This window comes from Tachypleus tridentatus, chromosome 13 (assembly GCF_004210375.1).
Source record: "Tachypleus tridentatus isolate NWPU-2018 chromosome 13, ASM421037v1, whole genome shotgun sequence".
In the NCBI taxonomy this organism is placed as follows: domain Eukaryota; kingdom Metazoa; phylum Arthropoda; class Merostomata; order Xiphosura; family Limulidae; genus Tachypleus; species Tachypleus tridentatus.
This window is the reverse complement of record NC_134837.1, coordinates 35,090,448-35,110,361: the sequence shown is the minus strand read 5'-3', so window position 1 is coordinate 35,110,361 and position 19,914 is coordinate 35,090,448. Positions and strand designations below refer to the sequence as shown.

The 19,914-nt window shown below is 34.1% G+C and overlaps 1 protein-coding gene across 1 annotated transcript in view; it reads right to left on the bottom strand.

Moving 5' to 3' along the window:
* Window positions 1–19,612, bottom strand: part of LOC143237293 (lachesin-like) — a 102,369-nt gene extending 82,757 nt beyond the window's left edge. The window contains exon 1 of the mRNA XM_076476372.1: window positions 19,340–19,612. Within this exon, the coding sequence (XP_076332487.1) occupies window positions 19,340–19,421 (82 nt within the window). The 5' untranslated portion in view covers window positions 19,422–19,612. The remainder of the gene's footprint in view (window positions 1–19,339) is intronic.
* Between the last annotated feature and the right edge of the window lie 302 nt (window positions 19,613–19,914).

The window sequence follows — 19,914 nt, the reverse complement described above, 5'->3', positions numbered from 1 at the left end:
TTACTCTGAATTTCTATGAACAATAGTTATTTTTACATTATACCGAACGTACATTACTCTGAATTTGTATGAACAATAGTTATTTTTTATATTATACCGAACGTACATTACTCTGAATTTCTATGAACAATAGTTATTTTTACATTATACCGAACGTACATTACTCTGAATTTGTATGAACAATAGTTATTTTTTAGATTGTACCGAACGTACATTACTCTGAATTTCTATGAACAATAGTTATTTTTACATTATACCGAACGTACATTACTCTGAATTTGTATGAACAATAGTTATTTTTACATTATACCGAAAGTATATTACTCTGAATTTGTATGAACAATAGTTATTTTTTACATTATACCGAAAGTACATTACTCTGAATTTGTATGAACAATAGTTATTTTTTACATTGTACCGAACGTACATTACTCTGAATTTGTATGAACAATAGTTATTTTTTATTTTATACCGAAAGTACATTACTCTGAATTTGTATGAAGAATAATTATATTTTACATTATACCGAAAGTACATTACTTTGAATTTGTATGACAATAATTCTTTTTTATTTTATACCGAAAGTGCATTACTCTGAATTTGTATGAACAATAATTATTTTTATATTATACCGAAAGTACATTGCTCTGAATTTGTATGAACAATAGGTACTTTTACATTATACCAAAAGTACATTACTCCGAGTTTGTATGAACAATAATTACACTATGTAACACAAATTTTGTTCCTGGATAGTATGTGTTATTTCTTAATTGCTTATGTTGTAAAAGTACAGAAAATAGCCATTATTCCCTTCAAACTTTGCTTTTGTGATATGTATAATGAAATTTAGAAAGTAATCTATTTTCCATGTAAAAAAGGCCAAATTTGCACGTTTTAATTTCCATAAGGTCTGAATAAAACAACACATGTATCAAGATTTACATGTAATTATATTAAAGTTATATAAAAATGAACAAAAATGTTTAGAAGTGAGTAGTTTTTCGAGATTTTGCGACTGTAATGTAAATCACTTTCACGTATCAACTTCAAAATACAGTATACCATCATGTTTTCGTTACACGCTCCTTGGTAGCAATTTTCAAAGTCCAGTATATCTTGGTGGAAGCGCTTGCCTCGCTCCTCTTAGTATGTTCCCATGTTCTCCTTGAATTTATCAAGATGAGCGTCAAGGATATGGACTTTCAGAGACATCCTGCAGCCCATTTTGCCGTAGTCCTTCACCAGAGCCTCAACCAGTGCCACATAATATTCGGCTTTGTGACTGCCCAAGAAGCCCTAAACCACTGCGACAAAATTGTCCCAAGCTTTCTTTTTCTTCCTACTGAACTTCTTGGGGAATTCTGTGCACTCCAGGATCTTCTTTATTTGTGGTCCAACGAAGACACCAGTTTTTATCTTTGCCTCAGACAGCATAGGGAAGAAGTCTCGAAGGTCCTTGAAGGCTGCAGACTCCTTATCAAGAGCTGTGACAAATTGCTTCATAAGATTCAATTTTATGTGCAATGGTAAGAACAACACCTCCTGGAGGTCCACTAGTAGCTCACACTTGACATTGTGCCTCCTCACAGAGAACTCGGTCCGTTGTAGCCAGTGCTTCCTGTTGTGGTGCGCTGCGGTGTCCCTGCTGCTCCAAAGGCAAAAATAATAGGAAAACCTGGTAAAAACTCCTTGGAGACTTATAAGGTATGCTACCATTTTGAAGTCTCTGATAACCTCCCAGCCATACTCCTCATACTACAAGACTTCTAGCAAGGTCTTGACGCTGTTGTATTCCTTTTTGAGGTTCACTGAATTTTAAAAGATATTTTGTATAATATAAAATCTTACTATTCAAGAAAGCAAATTTTGTCATTCTTACCTTCTAGAGTTTTTTTCAGTGCTCGCAGATAAAACGAGGTGCCCAGAGTTTGTCTTGATCCCCGATATGCATGCCAAAATATGTTTTGTAGGCTTCACACATTTTAGCAGATGCTATAACAGAGTACCTTTTGCTCTTGTCTTGATAAACTGGCCACATAAATAGCAAAATGCGTCTGGAGAATGTTTGCAGCTTCTTGATACCATTTCTGATAAAATCAGATAGGTCTATGTGTTCACTTAGGCAGCTAGAAATAAACTGAGGTGGTGAGTGGTGCGCCCCTGTATGTATATATATATAACCATGGAAAGTTCTAGAAAGTTCTAAAAGGTTCTTGAAAATTCTTGTAAGTTCGAGAAAGTTCTCTATCAGCAACTCAGCACTGAATCTACCTGGAATGTTCTGGAAAATGAATAAATTTGAAACTTTCATTACCCAGGTCACAAAAGCAAAGTTAGAAGAGAAAAATAGGTCTTTTCCATTTACTTTAGGCATAAGCAATTGGGAAATAACACTTTCTGCCCAGGAACAAGAAAAAGTAAAAATTTTGTTACATATGGTTAGTTTTTACATTACCCCGAAAGTACATTACTCTGAATTAATATGAACAATAGTTAATTTTTACATTACTCTGAATTTGTATGGAATTTTTTGGAAAGTTATTTGTATTCACGAGTTATATTCTTAATTGTGAGCGAATATCAAGATACCTTAGCACATCACGTTACAGTAGGAATAGTCCCAGGTATCTAGGACTTGTTACATACTTTTATAGTATATATATATATATATATATATATATATATATCTTAAAAATAAAGATACAATTTTATTTATCACTATACATTATTATTAGGCTCACCAGATTTATAAGTATTAAGTTCTTGAAGTCATCTCTTACAGATTTTCAAGTTATAAAGACCATATTATATTTGTTCTATCCGTTGTCAAAGGCGCGTTTCGCTCAATTTCTTTGTTTGTTGGTTTGTAATTAAGCACAAAGGTACTCAATGGCCTACCTGAATTATAGCTTTGTATGCCCGCAGACATACCGTTGTGCCGTTGGAGTGCCTGTTTTGCTCAAACCAGATGTCTTCGGGCTAGCTGTGTTCAGTGTTTGTTTCAATACACTCTAACTATGACGAAAACATACAATAACGACCACAAACAATATGATCTAATAAAATATATAACTACAACTTAAAAAACATATGAAATGATAATGTAATAGTAGCGAGAGAAGAAAGGTATTTAGATATCTAAGGTATATCTATGGTATATCTATATCAGAGGGCTGACTGAAATCCCTGTTTAAGTGAATATAATGCGTCAGAAATGCCGAAGATATTCATATAACTAAATAGTTATGTAGTTAAGACTAATAATAACTACATCTAAAATTAAACTAACAGTTTTAAGTAATTAAAACCAGAGGTACAAATCTTTAACTATAAGTATAACTAAAGCTAAAATAACAACGTAACTAAAGAAAAACATCAGTTGGAAAACAACAATCACAGCTCTGGTCGGATCACTATTTATGTAATCCGTTTGATACAGTCACAGTTGTTATGGTGTGTTCGTCCTTGTACAAGCTGGCGAAAAATGATTACAATTTTATAGTCTTGTCTGTTTGTTTGTAAAGGTACACATTGGGCTGTCTGTACTCTGCCCACCACATATATCGAAACCCTGTTTCCGCAGATATGATGCTGTGCCACAGAAAGGTATTTATTGGTCTTAAAGCATTAGTGTTAATAGTAAGCCTAATAGTAAGGGACATGGTTAAGAATGTAGTGTTGAAAAAGGTCGAATATAATGTCTGAATTCTACAAACACTGTGAACTAGTGAATAACATCGTTGTATGATTTTGTGCTAAGTTAAACACATGTTTAAAAACAAGTTTATTTTACCGTAATTATTATCAGTACATAAATCTGAACCAGTAAGACCACGCTCCCAAAAGTCACAGCAAAGACCATCCTCAAACAGTTCTCAGAATGATTCGATATTTGAAGTACATTAACATTGAAAGAAAAAAAATCTATTTATTTCTACGTTTTAATTTACAGGCTACCGAGAGAAATTAAACTACCAGATAACTAACGAATTAGAAGTACAAGTATCTTACGATTGCAAAGTATACAAGCTAAAACTCATATATTTTGATTGTAATATTCTCCAGAGTGAGAAAATATATTCTCTTATACGTGTGTATGATTACTATGTCTAGGAGTGTCCGATTTCGTGAGCTCGGCAGGGCTTTGTTGTAAGCTGTATTATTTGATGATTGGGGGATATCTCAGCGTTGATCATGACTGAACATTAGAGGACGAGCCGCGCCCTCTGCCTTGGTGTAAACGCTGTCGTCCCGAACGTGCGATTACGACTGTCGCTCCGTTATGGCACATAATTTGTTTCTTGTGGATTGAGAATTTAGCCTACAATTTCATCCCGCTCTTTGCTGATAAATTACATGCTTGAGACAAGACGCTGCGCTAAGAGTTTCGGCGCTAAATGACAAGAGGTTAAAGTTTAATGAATATCAAAACCTTCATATTCTAGTTCATTATGCTGACTGATGGAAATGTAAGACTCGACCATTTGACGAAGTATAACGTGTTTCATCAGCTTTGGATATCCTGCATTTATTTTTATATGAATCAATTTCACTTTCGTAATACGATTGAAATGGCACGTCTCTATTTTACCAAATAAGTGAATGTATCCATTAGATGCGTCAAATGGCGGTAATTACGACAATTAACTTGTTGAAGTCATTAATCATGGAATTACAAATCTAGAAAAGTGTTAGCGCTCTTCGTTTCCATTACAAGTGTTTTATTATTCTGTTGAAAATAATAACGTAAACAGAAACACTTAAACGTCAGAGGAGCAAGCTTGAATCCTTAAAGCTGTAGGTTTATTAGAAATTTAGTTTCGTTATTATGAGACATGGTTAGCAAGTGGAATATATCAACAGACTGCTCAAAAATTATCTGAATGAAAAGACAGAGTCGAATAGAATCAGCTTCTGTTTTACTCCAAAATTCTAAAACACAAAATGGCGGAGGATGGTCGTTTTCAAATCTCCTTCCAATTTCTGGGGATTCAAAATTGTCGTTTAGGGTAATGTTAGGTTCTGTTTTCCTCCAAACTCTGAGGGAAGGAAAACGTCACGTAAGATAATTTTCTGTTCCTCCTCCAATTGTTATTGGATAAGAAGAGCGTTGTATGATGTCATTTTTTGATAACTCCCACCGGTATGTAAGGTAGAAAGTTATTGGTTAGCGAGAATGTCGTTTCTTCTTCTGATTGGTAATTATCATGAATGGCTGTTTTTGATATTTCTCCTTAAAGGTCATTTTTAAGATGAGTATAGTGATCTGGAAGCACAACAGATTATGAATGTTATCCAAACACTTTAATAATTTTTTTTTTAATCTGGAACATTTTATCTGGATATCACCACGTTATTGTCATCAAAAGTTTTATATACATCCACGCAACAAATATGCCACAAAATGTGAACGCATTCCTGCTTATCATTATTCAACGATACACTGTAACCAGAGAAAATAACTTCAGAGTTATCTACCTAATTCTTTTGAACACCAAAATATTTCAGGACATTATTGAGTTTTTTATGGAATGTGTCATTTTTTTATTGCTAACGTTTACACTGAGGCAGAAACGGTTGTTCAACATAATCGAGTTACATACTTACCAAACCGTCGAGTTATTGGTGCATTTGGATGTTGATCAAAAAGTCCAAAGTTCGAGACGGATGAGAATACATCACACTTTCAGCTGTAAATATAGTAGTCAATCTTCTTTTGTTCGGTTCAAAGAACCATACAAAGCCCTAGTGGTAATAAATTATGCTCGGTGATGACCGCCTCTTCTCTCCACTCGATCAGATTATTCGTTCGAAATTAGGGACGACTTTACCTGAATCATAGGTGTCTCTGACCTAATTGCATAACCCCATTCCTTTCAGGCTGATTTTGTGTTTAGTATTAAGCGAAGAGCAATCTGCTCTGTTCACTGCGGATAGTGAAACCCAATTTTTAACATTATAAGCTAAGAGATTAGCCGATGAGTCATATAAATATGATACAGTGGACAAACAGTAACGAAGCACATTTCAAAGCATATTTTAAGCCAACAAATCTGTGCAAATAAACCTTACTTGGTTGCTTGGAACACACCTGGCAGATATAATCAACAAGGTTGGCTATCTGTCATTTATTACACCAATGTCCAATTTTATGTCTCAAGAAAAGAAATATCCACATACAGAATCACTTTCTTGGGACAGTCTGTCAGTGATAAGCAAACTGACCAACGACCTCGTTCGTTATCTGTTGTTCTATTTTGTGTCTTAAAAAAAACGTCCAAATAAATAACAACTTACTAGGGACTCACACCTATCCGTGGTAGTCAAAGTGATAATTGTACTTGTTTGTTATATTGCGGTTCTATTTTGTGTTACAAATAAAGAAATGTCCGAGTAAACAATCACTTGCTTGGGACACACACACTTATCAGTAATAGTTGTAGTTATTATGGTTATTATTTGTTACACTACGGTTCTATTCTGTGTCTCAAAGAGAAATGTACAAATTGTTTTCAAACACATAATTGAGTACTGGTTTTGCAGATAACAACAAAACGAAACGCTACAGCACTACCAGCAACAACCAAACAATCAACGAAGGACTTGTTCAACTGTACATGGTATCCAGATCTGGTTGGATTAATTCTCTGTGCCCTAAACCTTGAATGTAATCTTCTCAATATTACTGACATTAGTTACAAATGGAAGATATTCTAAAATAAATATATATATTTCATTTCCCTATTTTTTCGTTATGGTATGTTCAAGTATTTAGAACTGTGAATCGGTTCTAAAGTATATGTTGTAATTTTACATAAATAAATTTTTCTATACACAAGCTTAAATAACCAAAAGTATAAATATTTGACAAATAAGTTGGGCCCTTTATAATTTATGTTTTTTAGCGAAACCTGATTATTTTATTGAGTTCAGTAGATATTTTGGGGCTTCAAAGAAATTCACTAACATGATGATAAGAAGTTAGACCACTACGATTTTTTTTAAAGTGATATGTTCTTAAATTTGTTTCTCGTCAGTCAATCTGAATTTTCGAAAGTACACGATGTACATGCATTAAGTACACTATATTCACTTTGGCTAGGCGTGGCTTAGTGGTAATCATGCCGCAAAGTACGTTAAAAGGTTCTCTGTTCGTATACCACAGCCCCAAAAACGCGCTCTGCATTCTTGGATGGTGGGTGTGTTATAAGAGTGACGATCAAATATTCTCTCAAATAAAAGTAGCCCAAGAACTGGCGGTAGATGGCGTTTGAGCAGCTGCTTTCTTCCAATGATATCATTTCAAAATTAGGGAGGTTTATTCGCGGATAGGCCTTGTATAAATTGCCTGAAAATTCTAAAAAATTATATCCACATAAATATTTTCAAGTTACTGGGTCTAATCTAAACATGTAATTGCAAACTTACTGTTAAAATAAGATATTACAGCGGCACTTTTATTGTATACTTGAAACTGTAATTTGCCACATGCCATCACGATGTTAATATGAGCCACCATAGCAACAACAAAAAAAAACGCTGAACAGCACATATTTTATTTTTTCTTTATTCTCATTTTTATCACCAGAGAAGATGGTCTCCATTTCGGAAAATGGTTGGTTCGTTGATGTTCTGTAGCTGCAGTTTAACTACTTAGATGATACAAGTATCAAAAGTTTGGCTGACGTTTGGCAATCATTAAAACAAAAATTTGATTTATGAGATCACCCTGTGATCAAATCCCTAAGTTAACTTTCTGTTTTATTAGATACGTAAATGTGATCGTTTCGTTCAAACCAGCTTCCATTTATTGAGTCTAGGCTTCACATAGCTTACTACCTCCGTAGTTTTTGGTAGAGGAAATCACATTTTTCAGCTAATCTTTCCTTTAATCAGGGCCCCTCCAGTACATAGCGGTATGTCTGCGAGCTTTTCAACACTAGAATCCGAGTTCCGATACCCATGGTGAGCAGAGCATACACAGATAGCCCATTGTACTACTTTGTGCTTAACTTCAAACAAATATTTATTCAAGAATCTGAACAACTCAAGTGTTTTGGAAGCAGCCTTTCAAAAGTATGTGATTTTTGTTAAAAATTAAGCTAGCATGTATCATATATATATAAATACACACATATAAGGTTTTCTTACTTTTTCTAACAGTTAACTAACGTTAATAATCAGCTTAACAAAGCTACACAGTAGACAATCTGTGTTCTGCCCACCACAGGTATCGAAACTCAATTTTTAGCGTTATAAGTCCGCATACATACTGAACCACTTTAGAGCTTTTCTAAGAAGGCCATGAACAAAAATACGTTTAAATGAATTATAAAAGTGAACGTTTCGATCTGAGGCCTTGATGTGAATTAGCATAAAAAAGTCATTGGCAAAAGGATAACAATAAGAAATGTATTTGCGATGTCTTAGCTTAATTGTATCTGTATATTCTCTCCTCTATTAATAAAAAACATTTCTTTCTTTTCATAAACAAAGATAAAGGGTTCGAAGCCCCTTAAATACAGTGTAATTCAGTGTAAAATAAAACATTGTGTAATGTATGTCATGGTTCTGTTACCATGCGTGTAAAAATAAGTAAAATACCTGAAAATTTCAGTAAAGTTGGCTCAAACCATGTTATAAATATCATTTAATCAGTAAAGTTGGCTCTAACCATGTTATAAATATCATTTAATCAGTAAAGTTGGCTCTAACCATGTTATAAATATCATTTAACATTTGGCAAAATCGAAAAAATCTGTATTATAATGAATAGTTTAATTAAACAGTTGTCCTAATTTTTATCTTGTTTTGAAATAGGGAAAACAACTAATTCAAAATTCCTTAAAAAGTAGAAAATATTTTAAACAAAAAATAAGTAGTTTTGTTTATCTCATGACTTTTAGTCTACAAAGAACACTTTTATCTATGAGTATTCTATTGAGGAGGATAAGTTTCTTTTAGTACGTTAAAATAGCACAAAGTTACCAGGGTTGACTACATTAATTTAAATAATATTACAATCCACGTCGTTATGTCCGATCCTGATCTCTCTGACGATCATGCATCTTGACAATAGCCCTGCAACTAAAGCTTCGTTATAAGATTTCATTTCTAACAAAGAACCGTTTGCCTTGCTTACTTTCCGTAAAGTCATCTATTGTGTAAGGACGACGATTTCTCAGCGTTCATTTCAAAGTTTTATTGAATTGAAACCTATAGGCGAATTAAGTTTTAATTATATCTGTACAAGGAATATCTTGAACACACGTTTCATTCTCCAACTAGCTGTGGGATCCAGCGAATGATTAGATATGCCGTGGAAGTGACTAGTATAGAGAAAGAAGAATAAGACGGCCATCTTAACTTTGAATGTCGTTTTCGTAAGAAAAAATAATTTTGTTTTATTATTCATAAATACAACAATGCACTTCTTATTAACCTGACTGTCAGGATGGATAAAATATACCCCCCAAGATGTGGTAAAATGACCACCACCTACTTCATAACAACTACAATTTAAAACAAATGTTGTTGTTAGCAACTGCATTTGAACCACTTAGATCATCATTTAAATGTTGCCGGTGAGATCGATGCGCCATGTCGAATTTCTCACAAAAAGGTAAGTGCTAGTGCAGGATAAGACGGCTCCAGATAGGAACATCTTACTTCACTCATCGTGAAGCAGTCGGATGATATTAAGATCAGAGAACTTCAGTTATATTTCTCTTAGGGAATATTCGGCGGTTTAGAGTTCCTCACACCCTTTGAAAAGGCTATCAATGATAACACACAGCTTACGTAAAGCCAAAGAATGTCAAAATGTCGTTCAGACCCACAGCAACTATACATCAACTGTGGTTGTCACACGACTTACTGATTTACCTATTCAATATCATTTTAATATAAACGGTTAACTCTGGGATGTCCATCTTATACCGGTGTATTTATTACACTAGTTAACGTAAAACTTGAATATATGTGACAGTCATCAACGTATTCTTTTAAATTAACGCAAAACGTGAGTTCACTTCGTGTTTAGTGTTTATCGTAACTTCGACAGATACTATGACCCTTACAAAAACATAACAAAATAAAATCTGTATTTGGTTTTGCTTCCTTTAAACAGTCCTTTCATATGTTGGAAGAGCTCAATGCAATGTTTTTCGACTACTTTATCAGGTTTCTAAATTGAATTTATAGTTGCTTGTTTAATTTGTTTTTATATTCCTGGACAGATGGGTATGTGTGTATGTTATTTCTCTTTTATGCAAAATCCACATCGGTCTATCTGCTGTGTCCACCCAGAGGAATTAAACCCCTGATTTTAGCGTTGTAACTTTGTAGACTTACTGCTGTGTTAGCAAAGAACCGTGTATAGATGTGATGAAGATAATGCAACACTATTATATGGTATAGCTCATTTATTCAGTGCTTTATTATAATGATGTTAGATAAACCCTCGATAGAATTTAATTACTTCCTTTTTTGTTTTTCATTGTTATGTTCTAATCACTTTCGTATCATGAAATGTTTGATCCTTAAGCTAAAACATATTTCTCAAAATGGTAAAGTCAAGTCGTATCTTCGATTTTCCAGTTCTTTGTTTTAGAGGACTCATTTGTCTCCTACATAAACATCTTCATGGTGATAAGAGAAGTTGAAAATCACGGGTTATTGTTTCTCGGCACCCTGAAAATGATCCAGCTCAAAGTTCTCTTACATCCTCAGAACAAATGTTGAGATCATGAAAGAAACAGTATCTGTTAAGAAACTGGGTGAGACGGATTGTGTTTCCTGTGAATATTTAAATGAAATAACTATATGTCGTCGGCATGGAAAAAGAAACATTGTATTTGCATATATTATGAGATCAAATTTTTTTCCCAGGTGCTCTAAATCACAAACTTTCACAAAATTCATTAAAGATACAGGATGATTGAAAGGTAACCTATTAATATATGTCATAGAACAAAATGAACAAGGATGAAGATTTCGTATGAAACTTTGCCGATAAGATATACGTATTGCTCAAATATAAAGTAAACAAATTACGAAAGAGCCATCTAAAATTTGCCGAGTAGACAAAAAAGGTAAAAAAATTCATATATAGCCTACAGCTCAATCCAGAAAAAATACTTGTGGAAAAAGATTCTTAAATATTATATTTATTTTTTATTGTTATTTCCAGTTTTATGCAGAACGAATCTCGCTTAATATATACAAAAGGATATCACAATTGACCTGCTAAACGATTTTTTCAAAAGTTGCATCGAAATCGAAATTAATTTATTTTTGCTTTTCTAAAATAACATAGACTATCCAATTAGCTTGCAAATGATCAGACACTAAAACATAAAAGAAACGTCTGTATATTGCTTTTGCAAATAAAAAAAAAACATCGCTGATGAAACCATAAATCTAAAATAAATTACACAAATATGTAAATTAAGATACTTGTAATATTTTGGATTAAGTAGAAATGATCCAACACATTGTTTGTGTAAAAAAAATAATATGAAATCAGATAACAAATTCTCTTTCGTATCATCCCCAGAAGATTTCTATTGTTTTTTTTATCAATTGTCTTAGAAGGTTATCGATATGGAGATTGTTTCTTATATTAATAATAATTTAAAACGTATTTTAAGATACGTTTGTTTCTTGTATTAATAATAATTTAAAACGTATTTTAAGATACGTTTGTTTCTTGTATTAATAATAATTTAAAACGTATTTTAAGATACGTTTGTTTCTTGTATTAATAATAATTTAAAACGTTTCTTCAGCGTGATTGAAGTTATTAAAATGATAACAATGACATTTCGTTCGTATTAAACTGACTGAGCAGACAACAGTAATTTTGAATATATTACTCATAAACTCCTGAGACAAAACTCAAATCTTAGGAAGGAGTTCAATTAAACACCTAAAAACATTTAAAATCTTAGTAAGGAATCTAATTAAACACTTAAAACAATACTTAAAATCTTAGTAAGGAATCTAATTAAACACCTAAAAACACTTAAAATCTTAGTAAGGAATCTAATTAAACACCTAAAAACACTTAAAATCTTAGTAAGAAATCTAATTAAGCACCTAAAAACATTTAAAATCTTAGTAAGGAATCTAATTAAACACTTAAAACAATACTTAAAATCTTAGTAAGGAATCTAATTAAACACCTAAAAACACTTAAAATCTTAGTAAGGAATCTAATTAAACACTTAAAACAATACTTAAAATCTTAGTAAGAAATCTAATTAAACACCTAAAAACAATTAAAATCTTAGTAAGGAATCTAATTAAACACTTAAAACAATACTTAAAATCTTAGTAAGGAATCTAATTAAACATCTAAAAAGCTTAAAATCTTAGTAAGGAATTTAATTAAACACTTAAAACAATATTTAAAATCTTAGTAAGGAATTTAATTAAACACCTAAAAACACTTAAATTTTAATACGGAATCTAATCGATAATGGACATTTCCATCACTTTAATGTGTTATTCATATAGAATACAGAAAAGTAATAGACAGGTTTGCATCCCAGAAACTGTAGATAAAAAAAAAAAAAAAACAAGTCGAAATATTTCTTTAAACACTCAGTATTTTAACCGGCCCCCCCTGTCTCCCACTGGGACAACGGTAAGTCTGGTGACTTACAATGCTAAAATCAGGGGCTCGATTCCCCTTGGTGGGCACAGCAGATAGCTCCATGTGGCTTTGCTATACACACATACGTGACCCCTTCCTCGTGACTCAGCGTTAAATTTGTGAACTTTAACGCTAAATTCAATGCATAGTTTAAGAAGGTACACTTGCACGTAAAACTTAAAAGCTTATTTAGTATCGTATAATATTTGTCATTACAAAATTTCACCCCTTCCCCAGTGGCACAGCGGCATGTCTGCGAGAAATCTGGTTTCGATACCGGTTGTGGGCAGAGCAGCGATAGACCTTTGTGTAGCTTGGTACTTAAATACAAAACAAGCAAACAACTGGAAGTTTCATTAAATTAATCTGGCATCGTCAAGTACAACTTATGATACGAAATCAACTTAATGAAACTTTGAAGGTACTTATATTATACTCTATATATCTGATGACAAATAAGTCTAAACCAAATTCAGCGTTTGATCACTGTCGTGGGTACAGTGCAGATAAATCTTTACGCTTTAAAAAATATATATATATATTATAACTACCATTAATAGGCGGTTAAAAATTAACGTGATTTTTAGGACAAACAATAACAACAACGTATTATCAGCTCTATGGAAATATTTGTATATTGTAAGATATAAATGCAATAATTAAAGTTTAAATTTGTATAGATAAATTTGTTTACAGCATCTGGTGTCATTCAGATAACAATCGGGTAATAACATGTGAGCAAACCAGTATTCATCAATTTCCATTGTTACTAATGACATAACTCCAACAGAACATGTCGCTAGCAGAAGGTGTACAGTTCATGCTTGCTAACTGTTTAAGATGCAGACAAGAACGTCCAGGAAGGCGAGTTCATTTAGTTTAAAGCCATGCATGTTTTATCAAACAATGTGCCTGCTTCATTGAATCTATAAACGACAAAAAAATATCTCAACATTGCTTAAAATAAAGTTGTTGGTGGTGGTGTTTTTTTAAAATAAATTAGTCAATAAATATGTGTTATTCAAGTAAATACGTGTTAATTTAGTAAACTCTAACAAACCTTCAAAGTAAACAATTCGTTTTATTCTTAAGCTCAAGAGTACATAACTGTCTGTGCTCTGGCCACCGCCGGTATCAAAACCAAATATTTAACGTTATAAGGCTTCAAACTTACTGCCTAGCCAGCGAGAAAAGTCAGCAGTCAAGATGAAAACGCGAAACAGAAGAGAGACAACAAAGAAGGGATATATTTTTTCCATATGAGATATTGAAATGATATTTCTTCGTTATAACTAAGAAGAAACCAGAAGTTTACTTTAACACGCAATGCATTAACTCTGTGGTACAAATTTGTTCTCAGTCCAAGTGAATACTTAAACCGAGAAAAAAGAAACAACTCCGGGGTCTTCCTGAACCTACTGAAATTATGCCATATCTACCAACAGTATATAAGAAAGACACGAGTTGATAAAGGAAGCAACTCCCATCGAAGAGCTCCCTTGTAAAATTTGTTTGTCTGTTTGTTTTTAAATTTCGCACAAAGCTAGCTACACGAGGACTGTCTTTGTTAGTTGTCCCTAATTTAGTAGTGTAAGACTAGAAGGAAGATGGCTAGTCATCACCTCCAACCGCCAACTCTTGGGCTACCCTTTTACCAACGAATAGTGGGATTGATCGTCACATAAGAACGCCTCCACGGCTGTAAGGTTGAGCATGTTCGGTGTGACGGGATTCGAACCCTCGACCCTCAGATTACGAGTCGAGTACCTTAACTACTTGGCCATGCTCTGGTGAGAAGAAAACAAAAGTGATATCAGCCAAATTAAACAGAAAAATAAGGAAACGCAAGAATCTGAAGGACGTTTTTGGTAAGTCTGTAGATATACCGCTGTGCCACGAGGGAGCCAGCTGAACAAAGAATCCAAAAAAGTGTTTCGTTATGCATTATGTACTTGTTGGAAAGTCAACATAAGTATTCATTCCAAAAAGCAATAAATTGTAAAAGGGTTTTCTTTTTTTTTTTTTTTGTTGCATTTATTGTCATTCATGTTCATGAAAGAAAAACGTCCTGTATCAAGGTGAACTTTTCCAGAAAATATAGCTAAAAACTGCAATTCCCAAACGATCATAAAATTTAGAGTATTTATGCCTAAAAAAAACACCATTGAAAAACATTTTTCGCTGTTTAATTTAGTGCTAAATGTCCTATTTCACTGTTCAAATTCCACAGTTCACCTTCCGCAGAAGTAGGCAACACATCAGGAAGTGTTGGCACCTCGAGGTATGCATTGCGTGTTAATTAGGCCCGGCATGGCCAGGTGGGTTAAAGCATTCGACTCGTAATCTGAGGGTCGCGGGTTCGCATCCACGTCGCGCCAAACATGCTCGCCCTTTCAGCCGTGTGAGCGTTATAATTGTTGCGGTCTCTTCCACTATTCGTTGGTAAAAGAGTAGTCCAAGAGTTGGCGGTGAGTGGTGATGACTAGCTGCCTTTCCTCTAGTCTTACACTGCTAAATTAGGAACGGCTAGCGCAGATACCCTTCATGTAGCTTTTCGCGAAATTCAGAAACAAACAAGAAACGAAAAGCGTGTTAATATTTCAAATATTTAATTTTAAACATGATCAAAAATTGAATAAAAACTTTACTCCACTTTAATGTGCTATAAAATTTACTAGCTGGTGCACCATTTCAACTTAGGGGAAAGATATGGGGACGTCAGGGGTGACATAGGGGCCGGCAATATCTGATTGCTAACTATCTACGTCACTCCTCTGAAGGGCCTTGATGGTATATGTAACATTTGGTAACGATCGCTCGAGTGGTTTACCAGATTTAAGCGGACGTACATGCAAAAATACTTATGCCTAATAATTCTTTTGGTAAAAAGCAAACGTTCTATGTCAAACACATTTTAGAATCCAAGAACTGGTGTAACGTATTTCCTCACGACCCTTAACTACAACATGTTTGGGAACTTTATATTCATTTCCAAAACACATTTGTCTCCAAGACAGCTTCTTACGTTACTAATACAAATGATAAAAAACCATTGCGTCATTTCTAAGGTAAAGTATGTAACATCGTGTACGAAGTTATTGAACTTGAATATCGATTATTAAGAAATGAGGAAATCTTTCTAGACTTTGACTAAGATTGTCTTCCTGTGCAATACTGTTTTCGTCGTATTGTTCCCTCGCAACCATTACGAAACTGTTATTTTTGCAACATTTAAGTACAGTCTAGGAGCTATGGTCAGCTATTACTTGTAATATTACACCCCTTCATTAGCTTGTCTCCTAGTATTATTTGGAAGTCAGGTGTTTTTAGATTTTAGGATGGTTGATTTTGGTTTGATTTTGGTTTTTGAATTTCGCGCAAAACTATACTAGATCTATCTGCGCTAGCCATCCCTAATTTAGAGTGTAGGACAAGAGGGAATGCAGCTAGTCATCACCACCCACCCCCAGCTCTTGAACTACTCTTTTATCAACGAAAAGTGGGATTCACCGTCACATTATAATGCCCCCACGGCTGAAAGGGCTTGCGTGTATGGTGCGACGGGGATTCAAACCCGCAACCCTTAGATTACAAGTCGAACGCTTTAATCCACCTGGCCATGCCGGGCCAAGTATTTATTCCAAACTAAATACGTATCACAAAGTCTTTATTTGTTGTTGACGCTACAATCACTTTGTAGAAGACCTCTTGAATTTAAGTGTAAAACATGTAAGAACCTATAAAACGCTCATACGTAATACATAGGAGTTGTTACTGGAAATAAACTAAAATTATTTTAGACAGAATGTTTCACTTTTTTTTAATGTTTAAGTTCGATAATGTGATGTAATGGGCTAACTTTAGCCTTAAGGGAAGCAATGACAGAGCAAAATGTTCTTTAGCAATGTTGGAGAACAAAAAAAATTATTCTATAAGAATTGCCTTCAATTCCTTTAACATGTTGGTGAAGAAAACAGCGTGGATATCAGTTTTAAAGCGTTCATGCTCTATGATAATTCGTTAGGACTAAGAGTTTACGACTGGTTTGTAATCGGAAGTGAATCTGCAACGCTTGTTATACTATGTTCATTAAAGCACCAATAGGATTAAAGTGCCGCTTCATAGTATAAATTCGATCTTCTAGGACAATCTTGCATAGTGTCTGTTAACTTGCAACGATCTGACCGAGACGTTACCCAGTAAAATACTGTTCCGTTCGTAAGAGATCCACTCGAATCCCTTTATCGTTAAAACCAAGTATTCGACGTGTACACTTCCTTTATCTCTATCCACATGCATCACTCCCATTTAATGGGAAAGGGAAGAATGCTCACTCATCTGATCAGATCATATTTATCATTCTTTTGAGTTCACATTCACAGGATGATCAGTGGTTCATGCTTAGCTACTCTACCATAGTGTTTTATGACTGAACTGAAGTCGTACACTTCTATCTAGCACTTTTTTTGACAAAAAGAACAAAACTATGGTAATAGTTTAATGATAGGTATCGAAACCTGATTTTTATCGTTACAAGCCTCCAGACTTTACCGCTGTGCCGCTAAGACAGAATGATCAAAATGTTTCGATTACACTTCATCAATTTCTATCGTAGCTGTTCTTCGATTTTATTAGCAAAAAAAAAAAAACCCTTAGTGGCACAGTGGTAAAGTCTGGAGGCTTCTAACGATAAAAATCAGGTTTCGATACCCGTGATGGGCACATAGCCCATTATGCACCTTTGTGCTTAACTCCAAAGAAACAAGCAAACAAATACTAGCAATAGGCTTGCCAACATCACTTCAGAGGTTGTTGCTTTTACCATATTGATAATCAGTGCGTGTTTAATTGGAGATATTCTCACCAGGTGTCCTACTACCAATCCTCCTACGAGGCTGAATCCCAGCAGATATACGTGATTCTTGATTAATCAATCGTTAGATTAATGAAATGCAAAACCAATGCGCAAACATGTCTATTCAACAGGAAGGTCTAAGGTGCCTACTGACACCAGCAGAGATTCCATATTTTTTGTTAAACTCCTGTAAGTTCTAACATCTTTTCACTGTTGTCTTGATTAGAACAAAACTCTAAATGGAGTCCACTTACTGTATCATATTGGCTAATTAGTAATTTTATACTTTTGCCTGCTTTAATATTAAGTATAAAACACTGACCAAACCGAGTTGGTTAAATGAATAGTATTTCTATATAAAAATGGTCTTCATTTTTAACTTCGTTTCGCTGTTGTCCTGATTTGAATAATTCGTCGTATTGATCAAAGAAGAAGAGATAGAGTGAATTTACCAAGAATATCTAGTTTTAACAAATTATCATTTCGGTAATCTAGGGCAGTATTTTTTCAGCATCTACCAGTAGACTTTCCTGGAACGTTTCTTACAGCCCAATGACGCTTGAGGATTCTGGATACAGTACACTGGTGGTACCCTGCTATTCTGACAATGTCCGTTTGTTTCACACCTTTTCTGGACAATTGAACAATTTACGCCCTATAACTTGTAGCACGCGACAGTCATGACTCTACACCAAGTACAGAGAAATTGTCTGAACGAAACGTTGATCTCTTTCGAAAAGGACTATATCAAAAGCACAGGTATGTATGCGTGATTCGACAAACAAGTGTTCAAAACAGCTTATTTAGACCATAATAACAACTCGTACATGTTTGTCAGATCCTGCGCAATCTTTTCGGTGATTGCTCGGGCATTTACTCAATAACTACTCCAGACATCAATAAAGAAAGTTTACAAACATTTTGACCTAGACTGTATTTAGACCAATTAAATGTACTTTTATTCCTATGCTATTTCAAAAATAATAGAACTGAATAAAAATCGCATTCGCAGAAGTTACATGTGCTCTGTCTAGTACGAATCGAGACTGAGAGCTGTGGGTTGTATTGTCACATACAATATGAAATTCTCACCAGTTTATGTGTCTGCTTTATGTGAGCCTAAAAGGTCGCTTCTTTATCTTAGTATGATATGTGCAGAAGTGATCAAAATGCCAAGCAACTACATGTATTCATATAAGAAAAAGTTCATTAGTATGCTGGTTATTCAGAGCTTCGCTACACAGTTAAATTTAGTAGTTGTTTTCTCTCAGTCTATCCTACTGTGCTTGTTTCTTTATTGGTCATTTAGATTGTCCCTATTTAACTTTAAATTTAGTCGTTATCTGTTACATGCAGAGATACATACTTGTATTAACTGTTCAAGGGTGCTTTTAATGGACTCATAACTAGTTTAAGTGAAAAATTGTTTATTTGCTTTAGAGGAAAGCGACATCGAGTTATTTGCTGTGTCCATTAGGGGAATGTCTGTTGCCAGTCACATAATATCTGTTTGACGAATAACAGGTGATAAAAACTTTCTGGCACTTTATGAAAAACATAGCGCCTATTAATGATATTCTACTATAACTGAAGAGCAGGTAATTAGTTAGTTCAGTGTAATATATGTTTCTTGCTTAATATTCTAGTAAGTAATGTGGACTTGATTAAACGTATAATGTCATCTCATATGTTATTGAGAAACATCACCTTGGGAGACTTATGTATATAGTTAATATCTAGATATCACTTGTCTTAGAATTTATAAACTCTGACTGACATCGATTTTCAAAAGCATATATGCAGTTAGAGAAATCGACGCTTACCTTTATTAGACTCAACCTCTATAATGTAAACACTGCTAACCAGGACGAGAGATAATAAGTAAGTTTCCAAAAGAAAACACATGGCCGCAAGCTTGATGTGAGTAGCAACTACAGGTGTTTTACATCGCCCCCTAAATCTTTACTCATGCAACCAACGTTGTACGACTTACAGTCATCATTGTGTGCTGACAGAAACTATGGAGTGAGGCAAGCTTTCGCGCTAACTTTATACGGACCGATAACAACATAGACGATGAACGCCAGGCTTGCATGTCGTGTAGCCACGAAATACACCCAACCGGCTCCCTCACGCAAGCGCAAAGTCGAAACACATAAACGTCTTGACACACGAAACTGACATCGAGAAATATAACTAACAACATTGATTTGAATGATCGATCTTCTAATGGCAAACATTTATAGGTGTCTACAACCTAAACGGATTTCTCATTTCCCTTTTTAGCTTTCTATTTTTTTTTTTCTGTACCAAAGCCATATACTCCTAAATAAATAAACAGGCATGGCTTATAGCAGGTATATTATGGAACATACGAAAGTATTGAGAAATTACCTAT